Source organism: Myotis davidii, unplaced genomic scaffold, assembly GCF_000327345.1.
Source record: "Myotis davidii unplaced genomic scaffold, ASM32734v1 scaffold79, whole genome shotgun sequence".
In the NCBI taxonomy this organism is placed as follows: Eukaryota; Metazoa; Chordata; class Mammalia; order Chiroptera; family Vespertilionidae; genus Myotis; species Myotis davidii.
Genome location: NW_006294339.1, coordinates 8,808,964 through 8,820,978, shown reverse-complemented (window position 1 = coordinate 8,820,978; position 12,015 = coordinate 8,808,964). Strand labels below are relative to the sequence as shown.

Here is a 12,015-nt window from a genome sequence, read left to right as displayed (position 1 = left end):
TGGTTACAGTGTAAAATGTTTCCACCTGGCTATAAAGCATGTGGTGTTCCTGGGCTGAAGAAACTGCAAGGAGGCTAGTTGCTAGGGAGACTAAGCCAGGTGTTGCTACATGATGTCATTACCCAGATGGACACTTAGCATATTAGGCTTTTATATATATAGATTACTGACTATATTCTCCATGCTGTATTTTACACAGGGGATCAAGTTTTTATCTCAGGTTGAGTATCAACTAACTCTGTGTCAGCCTCATATGCTCCTTAGCATTCTCTACTGCAAAATTAAAATTATGTATTGAATGGGTTTAGAGCTCAGTTATTCTGGGTTTGAAATCAATCATTCCCTATGTTCATCTGGCAAAGTTACTTAACATTTCCAAGCCTGCGGTTGCTTGTGGTAAACTGGGTAAAACAGAACAAATTAAAAATTTTCTTCTAAGGATTAGAAGTAGTGTATGTAGGTGCCAAGTACATAGTGGGCTCACTCACTTAAACAGAATATGTTGAGAATCTACTATGTTCCAGACAGTATGCTAGACCCTGGTTTATTTTTCATTCTTAGAATTGTTTTCTAGAATAAATGAAGATATATGAGAAGTCACCAGAGTCATACAATGCAATGTGATGACGTAAGACAAATGGAGGTCGATGGTGTGGACTCAGCTGGATTTTACCTGTGCTCTTCAAAATCCGTCACCTGGCTAGTGTGTGAGCTGAGCCCATTGTCAAGCACTCAGGACAGCTTCGCTCTGACCTCCTGCTGTGGACAGCTATTAGTTTTGCTTGCTCAGCAGTCCTTTGCTCATTTTCCTGGAAATAGAGCTCTGATGTTTCTTTGGGTAACTATCCTTCCCTCATCCTCAGTCTGTGTGGTTGTGATAGACTTAACCCTACCCCCTGGCTGACATATGGACATGTAATAGAGGCTACACCAATAAGCCCCATTACCTTCTAAGTATAAGGATTGTTTTTCAAGTGAGCAAATAACCCAAACCAGCTGATCAGAACCATAAGAATCCAGGAGTAGGATCTTTCCTCCATCTACATTGTGAAAGCTGTTTTCTTTCCCTGGGATTGTTAAATTGGTAGGAATTGCACCTGGAGCTGATCATATCATTAGTGTCACAATCTCAGGAGCTTTAACTTAATTGGGGAGCTCACACAGAGGCAGGAGAGCTGTGAGAGAGAAAGAGATATACAGATCTGGAGGCATCACTGGAGCATCTGGATTCAGCTCTACCTGATGCCATACCCCCTAGACTTTTCAGTTATGTGCACCAATCTATGATGTTCTTTTGAGGGAATGGAGGAATGATTAAGCAATTTGGTTTGGTTTCTTTCACCTGTAAGAATATTTCACTTGAAAGAGTCCTTATTAACATAGTGTGTGTTCATAGTGTGTGTGTCCTTATTAACATAGTGTAGTAATGAACAACTCATATTCAAGAAGACCTAGAAAAATCCCTCAAGGATGACAAGGTTTTCTAAGTTCATGCTGCATGCCAATAGAAGGGACCCACACAAACTGACCCAAATAAATCAAAATCTCCACAAATCCTTTATATACCTATGTTTTATTATCCCTTTCTTGCACACTCCAATAATTAATCTCATCACAGTGATAATTATCTGTTTAATGTCTGTCTGTTCTGCTAGATTGGATGGGCAGGACTGCCTCATCTGGTTTGTTCATTAGGACCCAGCACCATGCTTGGCAGATGGTAAGTGCTCAAGAATTATTTGCTGAATTGATTCTTATAAACAGCAGACCCTTGTAAATGACAAAGATGCTTATCCCTTTAGCAAGAGCCATACCTGAACGAAGACGTGCCAAAGAGAAGTCTCCACCACGGCCAAAGGGCTACCTGTCATGGGAGACAGGCCACTTGCCCCACTGGGGAGATCCCCCTGTTCTCTTAGCCAAACAAGAGTGATGGGATAAGGTAACCCGTCTGGCTCACATCTCCTTCTGTAGGTATAGGTGGCTCCCCCAGGAGAGGAAAAGCACACACTCCTCTGGACCCATGAGTGCAAGTGGAAAGAGAGAACTGGGGATGGGGAGTGAGGAATAAAGGAAGTGAGCATCCTTTCAAGAGAACCACATGCAAAAAAGCAAGTAAGGATATGTGGACAGGGGAATCTGATAGTGAACATTTAGTAACACAGGACAGGGAATCTGATAGGTAATTGACATTTAGTAACATACCTACTATGTACCAAGCCCTTTCCACATGTCAGTTCACTGCCTTCTCCCAATAAAGCCTTCGTTTGTACAGGTGGGAAAACAAAGGTCAAGAGAGGGTGACATGCGCAAGCTTCCACAGATCCTAAGTGGCTGGCCAGCCTTTGCATTGTATTCAGCCTATGCTCCCTCACCACACTCTGCGGCACCCATCTGAATTATTTTTCAGAGTCAAATGGTTTATTTCCTTTCAGAATTTTCTGTGCCTAGATCCCTTCGTACTGTCATACAACCTGGCAATGCTGATGTTCCTCACAGATGTCTGCACATAAGAAAAAGGAATTGTCTGGGGCAGGGTGGGTAACCACCACTGAATATGAAGAAATAGCAAATGACAAATGTAAATTTACTGCAGAAATAGACATTTTGAAAACACTCCATGCACGTGATTAAATGCACCAGTTTCAACAATACAAAGGATACAGCAGGAAATAGGTGACTCTCATGCTACTGCAACCACGTTAATAGGAGTGCACATTCCCATTTCGGATATCAGTGCTTACCCCGCTTTGTCTACATGGATGATAAACTGATACTACATAAACATTGTTAGAGCTACAGTTCCATGCTACAGTAATCCACTTAACTTTAACATGATTTATGGTTCTGTCAATAGGAAAGGTTGAAAACCCTGCACTGAAGCTTAAATGTGAGCTTCATATTTAAAACAGCAATTTTGTGTGTCTCTGTGTCTGTGTGTGATAGAAGAAAACAGTCCGCATAAAGAGGAGAATACAAGTGTATGATGGATTTTTCTACCCCAAGAAAGGAAAATAAAGACTGAGTCTAAACATGGACTCAACATTATATGAAGCTAAATCAGAAAAAAAGGAACTTCTAGAGATTTATCTGATTATGTGATTTATAGTACAACTGATATCCAAAAGTCTTATCAACAAGAGGACTTCTAAGAAACCTTGTACAGAACCACTGCCTTCATAGGGCATGCATAGGTAGGTCTATGGAGAGAGAGAGAGAGAGAGAGAGAGAGAGAGAGAGAGAGAGAGAGAGGCGGATTACAAGGGACAGCAGCTTCTTTTGTCAAGAAGAGTTTAAATGTAGGTCCACATGGTTAATCACCCTATTCTCTCTGGCTCTCATCCTGGGGGCATTGTGCCTCTTTAAGGGATTAAGAACCCAATTGGTTTTACTGCTCTAACCTGTCTTCTTTGGGACAACATATTAACATGATACCACTGCAGAAGAGCCCTCTTTAGAAGTTTGCTGTGGGGATGACAAATTAACCCAGCAGGGTGTCCTCCACGTCTATCTCAGTACAAATTATTAGCGTAATAGAGCTTTTAGTTATGCATTTATCTAGTAATTATTGAACGGTTACACAAAACCAAGCTGAGCAGCCATGGCCCTTTATGAGGTTCGCTCGGTGGGTGGCCTTCCAGTTAATTTAGGGTAGTTCTCCACGAAGCAGTTCACTTGCAGACAAATTACCTCAACAGCCTTCTCTTTTAAATATTTTCCATGTCACAGTGAAACTCTTTACAATACAATAAAGGTACAGTTTTAATTACACGCTTCCTGACTTTTGTTTAGTTGTAAAACATTTGCTGGTATTGTGTGTGTGTGTGTGTTTGTATGTGTGTGTGTGTGTGTGTGTGTGTGTGTGTTTTGTTGTTTATTTGTTTTTTTCATTTGGCTGGCCAGTAATAGTTGGTTGTAAGTATCTGGCTAATAAATTTAATAATTTCCTGAACGGGGACTTAACGGGCCTTTGCTGAAAAGCTGCTTTTCCTCTTTACTATCCAGTTCCTTCAAACCCTATGGGCAGTGTTTCCCATTAGGCTGGGCACTGGCACTTGTGCTAACCTTGACCAATTTCACAGGCCCCGTTACTTCTCTTTCCAATGCTCCTCAAAGGTGGTACTTGTTAGGACTGTGACGCCTGCATTTAAAAATCAATTCTATCAACTTTTTGTGTAGAAAGACATCATAGTGTTTTCTCAAATGACATACTCCAACAATAAACAAACACCTTGCATCTGTTGGCAGATTATTTCAGCACCCTGTTAGCAACAGGTACTTAATTGCTTCTCGTTTTCCAGAGATGATTCAGTTGCATTAAACCAGGAGAGGCGAATTAGATTCAGCTCTACTGAAAGGAGCACCAGCAGGCTCTACAACTAAGGTAAAGGCTCTCCTAAAAGGCAAAGAAGTTTGCAATAGGGCACAAGAAAGCTAAACAAATCTACCACTTGGTTATGGGAGCTTATGCCAAGGGAGAGGTACTGTGGTTATGGCAGCAATGAAGTGCCAGGGAATATTTCTTCTGAAGGGTCCTTAGTTTGGACAGAAAAATGTATAATACCCAGAAAATATTCTAGAAAAAAGGGAACAAATCATTTTGAACTCAGCATTTCTCTTAATACCTATCAAGATAGAAATTCTTAATTAAAATCAAGCAAATATATATCAGGTACTTATCCAACATGCTTTGTACCTCCCTGAATGATGCTAAAAATACATACACTTGAATATTATATTATTACTAGAGGCCCGGTGCATGAAATTTGTGCACGGGGGAGGGGGTTCCCTCAGCCCAGCCTGCATCCTCTCCAATCCGGGACCCCTCGGGGGATGCATCTCACAATCCTGGACCACTGGCTCCTAATAGCTCACCTGCCTGCCTGCCTGGTTGCCCCTAACTGACCCTCCCTGTTGGCCTGATTGCTCCTCACTGCCTCTGCATGCCAGCCTGGTCACCCTTAACTGCCCTCCACTGCTGGCCAGGTCGCCCCCAACTTACCCCTCTGCCAGCCTTGTCACCCCTAACTGCCCCCCTGCCAGCCTGGTTGCCCCCAACTTCCCCCCTCTGCCAGCCTGGTCTCCCCGAACTGCCCCCCTCTGCTGGCCTGGTTGCCCCTAACTGGTGCCCCCTGCTGGCCTGGTCGCCCCATGCAGCCTGCTTGTTTAGTCATTTGGTCGTCCCTCACTTACCCCTCTACCGACCTGGTTTTAGGCAGCCATCTTGTGAGGGCATGATGGTCAATTTGCATATTACCTCTTTATTATATAGGATTACACACAGGGGATAAAAAGATTTCCCTATTATTTCCCCACTTTTTCTCCATTTGCTTTCAATCAAATCCATGCACTCATTCATTTATTCAACAAATATTTATTGAGTGCTCTCCTTATGCCCAGCAAGAGGCTGAGGGATACGAAAAGAATAAAGACGTGGTTCCTGCTCTAATGGGCCCTGCCATCCAATGATAACTGTTTTTCCTCTCCTTCCTTGCTCCTCTGTTATTGTCTATGAATCTACACTCCTCCAACTTTCCTGGTGACCTCAACTTCCTGGAAGGTGATCTTCAATCTCATAATTCTCTGCAGTTTGTTTTTCTTGGCCCAGCTGGGAGATACTGTTAGCTGCAGACCCTCAGATGTGTCACCACTAAGAGCAGAATCCTTGTTTGGGCCACGAGAATCATGGACTTAGAGAGGTTTACAGAGCATATAAACTTCTGACTATCCTCCAAACAAAACCTGGCATGATTTTTCGAAGGCTGCACAATAAATCTTTGGTTTATATGGCTATTGTCTTAGTATATCTTACTCATATTTTCAGAATCAGGGCAATTTTACTTCTAAAATTCCTGTGTGTGTGTGTGTGTGTGTGTGTGTGTGTGTGTAGAGAAGTGGGGGTTTAGATTCATGCTTACATTCTGTATGCTTTAATTCCTCAGTACTTAGTTATCTAAAAGTATGACTTGTTTGCTGAGGCTTTGTTTTGTATGCTTACAATTAGAAAGTGCTCTGTTTTGGGATAGGGGTTAATTCTTGTGCCTGCTTGGACTCCCACGGTGTCAAATGACACAGTCATTCTCTATCAGAATGCCCTTGTCCCTGACAGCAACCTGTGCTCTCCTATCACAACAATACAACTGCTGGCTTTCCTGTCCTGTCATTCACCAGGAGGTAAGCACTCTGAGGCCAGAATCCAAGCTCCCCTGTTTACTCTATTTAGGAGGAAATACAGGCCTTGTATATTGTAAGTGCTGGACAAATGTTTGTGGAAAACATTAATGGGTCCCTAGACAGCAATTGGAGTCTGTAAGGTAATTTCAATATTTAAAAAAGGCAAACTGACCTCAAAAATTGTTTTCTGAAGTGACTTGCACCTAACAGAAACCCGACATTACAAACAGCAAGGGTTCATGGGGCTACTAAAAAGAGGTCAAGTGATTTGTTTATGGCTGCTACTTAAAAAACAACAACAGTATAATAACATGGTTATGTCATGCTTTTCAAATGATCTGAGCGGCTATGTTTTGTCTTTGACTAATAAAAAATGTAAAAACAAACTAATTGTTTAAATAAGTGCATTTCATTTCTCCCAATAGGGTAGAAAAAGATAGAAACTCCACTGCACTGGAGACTTATTTCTGGTCGTGACTCTGGCCAGCTGAGATTTCTCACCTGTAAGAGCAATGTAGAATACTTGCTAACTACTGACCATCATACTGCTCTTCTACTTATCTACTTATAAAGCCCAAATTTCATAGAGTGGCAATATGCACATGGAAAAAAAAAACTAGATTTCCTGCCTCCCTTGCAGCTAGAGGTGATCACGTGGCACAGTTCTGACCATGCTGCATTAGATTCTATACAAGGAGGCAGAATGAGTTGGTAGGCACTTTTTTGCTCTCACTGTTTTCCATCTTTCTGCTTGAAATATAGGTGTAAGGCAGGAGCCCAGTGGCTATGTTGTAACTATGAGTTCACAGGATAAGGATAAAAACAACTCACTAAAGCATGGATGGCTAAGAGGAGAAATCTCAATCCTTGATGGCATTATACTGCCACTGTAACATAATCCTGAATCACATACTTGTTTTTATATAAGAAAAATATGACCTGTTTATTTATATTATCTTTTACTTGCAGCCAAACACATTCTTGGCTGATATAGGGGATAAATTAAACCAGAAGATTCCCAGAGCACTACTCTGAAATTCTATGGTTCTAGATGAAGCTCAGTAAGTGCTTATTTGCCAAATACTTTCAACTTCTGCTTTACCTTGTGCATAGTGCAGGCTCTGCCCCACGTATAAATCCCTAAAGCACAGAGTTGTTCTACTCAGTGCAGGGCATTTAAGTTAAGGATCATTCATTATCTTGTTGTTTTTCAAAAGAGCAAAGACAGGAAAAAACATAACTTTCAAGAAGAAATACTTCCAAGAAACTAAAATATCACTGATGTTTACTCCAAATAATTCTCAAAAGGAGTTAGATCCTTTAAATCATCAGGCAAACTTTAAATTCTTGAAAAGGCAAAGGGAAGAACAAAGATTTTTTCCCAGTTATCATGAATAAGATAAATTTTCATGATAAAATATTTTATTACGTTTGAAATTTTAAGCACTTGTAAAAGAAAGTCTTTAAAAGCCCAAACTTTCAGCTTAAAGTGCACAGTAATTGTAATAATGTAAAATGGCATACAAATGCCTTTATGGAAAGTTAATAGCTTCCCTACTCCCCAAGACATTCCAAAATACTTTAATCCCTTTACCTACTTTTAACTACATAGCTTGCAAAGTATTATCCCCATGATGCAGATGGCCAAACTGAGGCCACAGGTTAAGTGATTTATTGAAGCCACAAAGAAATCCATTATCAGAGAAGAGATTCATTTTAAGAAACCACACATCTCTACCTTCACAACAATGAAAACAGGAAAGTGATTTGAACAGCAAAATATTTTTAAAGCATAGCTTATTCATAGCATATCAAAGCTTTACTTATATAATCTTGCAAAAGTCTTCTTTGGATGAAAGGCCATTGTTCTTCCTCCCCATCTTGGACATTCCTTGCAAAGAAGTACTCCATAAACTAGACATGTATCACCCTTAGCTCCTCTGAAGCAGTGAGAACCTATCAGTTTCAGGGAGGGGATGAATGGCTTCTGTGTCCACTTGTGTGCCATTTCATTACTTTTTACTTATTCAACAAATATTGTGCATAAAACCCACTGTGTGATACACAATGCCAGTGGAGGAAATGCCAGGCACAAAAGGCCCCAGGAGTTTAAGGAGTGTGAGATGATCGCAGCCTGGGTGGAGCTGAGGAGGTTTCATGTGGAAAGTAGTACTTGAGCTGGTCTTGGGATGGCTAAAATGTTGACAGGCGAGGGCAGGATGGACAGCATGATATTTTCAAAGCCTGAATGAAAACGAGTGATGAAATTGTTTACATGACTTCTGTACATACTCTATTTCCAGGCACAGTGTGAATGACTACAAATGCATGATTTCATCCACTCCTCAGATAACAGAATTATCCTGAAGTAGAGATTGTAATCTCCAATGGGTAGATGAGGAACCTTTGGCTCAGAGGAGCAAGGTGGCAGGTTCATACAGTTGGTAAAAGTGGTGGACACAGGATTCAAATGCGGGCCCATCTGACCCCTGAGCTTCTGTACTTGACCACTATACTATGCTGCCTCCCTTTAAGGCCCTACTTTTCTGCATTTGCTTTGCAATTTTCAAAGAGAGGTTTCTTTTGTAAAGGGTGGCCACCAGATTTCCACATACAGCTTAGGTTTGCAGAGAAAAATAGGGCCACTGTTAAAATATCATTGAGATATGTTGCATAGTTATTGCTTCCAAACTGGTCTAGTCAAGGTAGTCCCATGAGAAATTTTAATTTCTTAATTTTAAGGAAGGCACTGGAGGTCTTGCAACCTGTGTGCGATCCAAAGGTGAATGTACTATGTGACTCTGAGCAAAAGTGCTGTAAAGACCTGTCCCCACTCCACCCTACCTCTTGCCTCAGGACCCTGATAAAGGATACACCTTTCTCTTCTTCCAGGCCCTTTGGAAGTAAGTTTGTGAGGTTGAATTCTTCTTAATGTACATGTCACATTTATTCCACCATGGTTTCCTCGGTCAGACTCTCCCTCCTTAAGTCTGTCCTCATGTTGCTGAAACATCAACTCTTAGTCCTGGTTGTGATGTTATCCCTAGCATTAGCTTTTCCAACTGGCTCAGAAAAGAATAGAAGGGAATATTGTACTTGCAGCAAATAGCTCTTAAATAACAAGAGGCTAAATACCAACCCTTTAAAAATATCTTAGCCCAAGAATGTCTCATGTTAGCCTATCTTGACTCTATGATTCGTACCCACAAAGATACCACTGAAGAGTTTCATCTCAACTACTCCAATTCCCTTCACCAGACCACTAAGGGGGGCAGGGTGCAATAAGAATGGGTACCTGAGCAGATATTCCAGAAAGGAGAACCGAGGATGCTGGGAACCATCTTGAATTCTGGTGAAAACAAAGAATCTTTGGTATTCCATAATTCTTAAACTAGGCATTTTTCTTTTCCTCAAAAACAATTTCATGAATATGACAGGAGATCCAAACTCATTGTTTTGTAGGCAAAAAAGGTCCACTCTGGTTCAACATGGTGTGGATCATTTGAGAAAATGTGTTTGACTGCCTAGCATGAAGAAGCTCCCAATCATGGCACCCAGGGATAAATGCTAGAATTATTATAATAATTTCTAGAATTGTGGTTTTAAAGCGAGACTCACAGATGGCGTTCTTAATATTTATTGTATAAATGATGATATATATGCACCTTGCTTTATGTTCCTCAAAAAGTCTCTAGAAATATTATTTTATGGTAATTTCTGCATGAGAATATGAGGTTGGGAGGAAAAGTTTATTCAGCAGTAGTATTGACCCCTTGTTATTGGGGAGGACATTAAAAATCCAGGAGGTAAGTGGAAAGCAAGAGGCAGCATACCCAGCTATCCAGGCTGCTAGCATATTGTTCTTCCCAATCCTTACTATACGGCTACATCATGAATCTTTTCTTTGCCTGGAATTCCCCCCATTCACATAAGCAACCTTTAAGATTTGACTTTGAGTTATCACACTTTGAAGTCTCTTTATTAGATATAAAGTGGTAAGTAACAGCACATTTCATATCATCTTCTACATGTTTATTTTCTTGTGTCTGTCTCCTGAACTCGACTGTCCACTCTGTGAGGACAGGAACCACTAAATTCCCAGTAACAGTCTCTCAGGTGAACCTCCAGGGTCCCCTCCTCTGAGCTCCTGCAGACATTTCTGCTTTGAACATTCATTTAGCATTTAGAATATGTGAATCTGACAATAAAAAGATGAGAAACATCACATGCCTTATCTCCTTGAGACCAAAAATCTTCTTTCTGACTAAAAGGGCTTCCTTCACATCTCTTATTTTCCACCACAGTTTAGATGCTTAATGAATACTGAATATGAGGATAATATTATAATACTACCCCATTTCAAGAGACTCATTCTGAATTTGGGGACTGTATAATCCAATTCAGGTACAAGATTTTAAAATTAGAAAACACACACATATTCCCTCTCTGATTATATCGCACACACAGACAAGTGGCATAATAAGTTAAGAAAGTTCTCTCAATGATCACAAGATGTTTACAGATGGAGCAAGTAAGTTTCATAACTGTGTTTTTAGAAATTGCTTCGCACAATAGTCAGAATACTTATTTCCTTCAGTGTGATTTCTGTGAGTGCATGAGACAGCCCTCTCACTGCCATCTTTCCCTGATATGCACACAGAGTACTTATAAGGAATTCAGATTTGTGGGACTAACAGTAAGATTATTACAAGAAATATCAGTTTTTCCAGGCATATGTCAAAGTAGACGAGAGACCGTTACTTTCTAGGATGTTTTATGATACCAGCTGGTAGATCACAGACCTACCTAAACGAAAATTTGACGGAAGAAAGCAAATGTGGTTACAATTATTCATACTCCTACTGTGGGAGTTTCATAAACAAACTAATAAATATTTTCATCTTGCAATAAGATCAAGTTAAGTGACTTGCTGACATTCTCTTGAGGTTTAAAGCTTGTCTTTAATGTGAAATACAAATCATATTTCTTGTGGACACATTTTAATAATAAACTTAAAAGCACACAAGACAAAAATAATGAAAACATTGCAATGAAAACCAGACCAACTATCTACCACTTCAAAAGGAGTGAATGAAGACTGCTCGTCAACAGTCAACACCGTGATGCAGACAACCTCAATGCAAAATGTTTCAAGGAAAGGGGAGCATCAGGGATGCTAGAATGAAAAAGAAGCTATTACAGTTGACCCTTGAACAAAGTCGGGGTTAGGGGGCACCAATCCACCACACAGTCGAAAACCCACATATAACTTAAGTCGGCCCTCTACGTATGCCCATTCCCAATTGCTTATTGAAAATACAGTTGACCTCTGAACAACTTGGGTTTTAACCCTGTGGGTCTGCTTATATGCGGATTTTTTAAAGTCTTGCATTGCTCAAGGGTCAACTGTACTTGCTCATCACACACACACACACCACTCTTGTGTAATTTACAGAATGAATTTGATTTCTGTTCAATTAAAATGATCTCCCACCATTTTGCAACATCACACTGGCAAAGGAAGTGGTTTGGTCCCTTGTTTGCCTTAGGTTAGTGATCAAGGGACCGATGCCAAATCTCTTTGGTCTCTAACACTCCGAAGCTGTCCTCAATGATAAGAAAGTGGAACATTCACTGCCTTCAGGAGCATTCTGAGGGAATCTCATTGTGTCTCATTTGGCTACTCTGGCCCCAAGGCCATGATCTAAGCAAAACCCAAGGCGCCTGTGGAGTGGCTCACCTCTGGGTCCTGTAATGACAGGCCGGTGGTGCTGTGTGAAAGCTGTTCCCAGGGAGGAGGTCTGCGAAGGGGAGGGGCTGCTGAAACCAGACTTCTCCGAC

General features: G+C 40.8%; 1 protein-coding gene across 1 annotated transcript in view; it reads right to left on the bottom strand.

The window, feature by feature from the left end:
- Positions 1-12,009, bottom strand: part of LOC102756406 (nuclear factor 1 A-type) — a 79,936-nt gene extending 67,927 nt beyond the window's left edge. Inside the window, exons 1-2 of the mRNA XM_006768380.2 lie at positions 11,915-12,009; positions 9,470-9,523 (exon numbers count right to left, since the gene is read on the bottom strand). Of these exons, the coding sequence (XP_006768443.1) occupies positions 9,470-9,515 (46 nt within the window). The 5' untranslated portion in view covers positions 9,516-9,523; positions 11,915-12,009. The remainder of the gene's footprint in view (positions 1-9,469; positions 9,524-11,914) is intronic.
- Between the last annotated feature and the right edge of the window lie 6 nt (positions 12,010-12,015).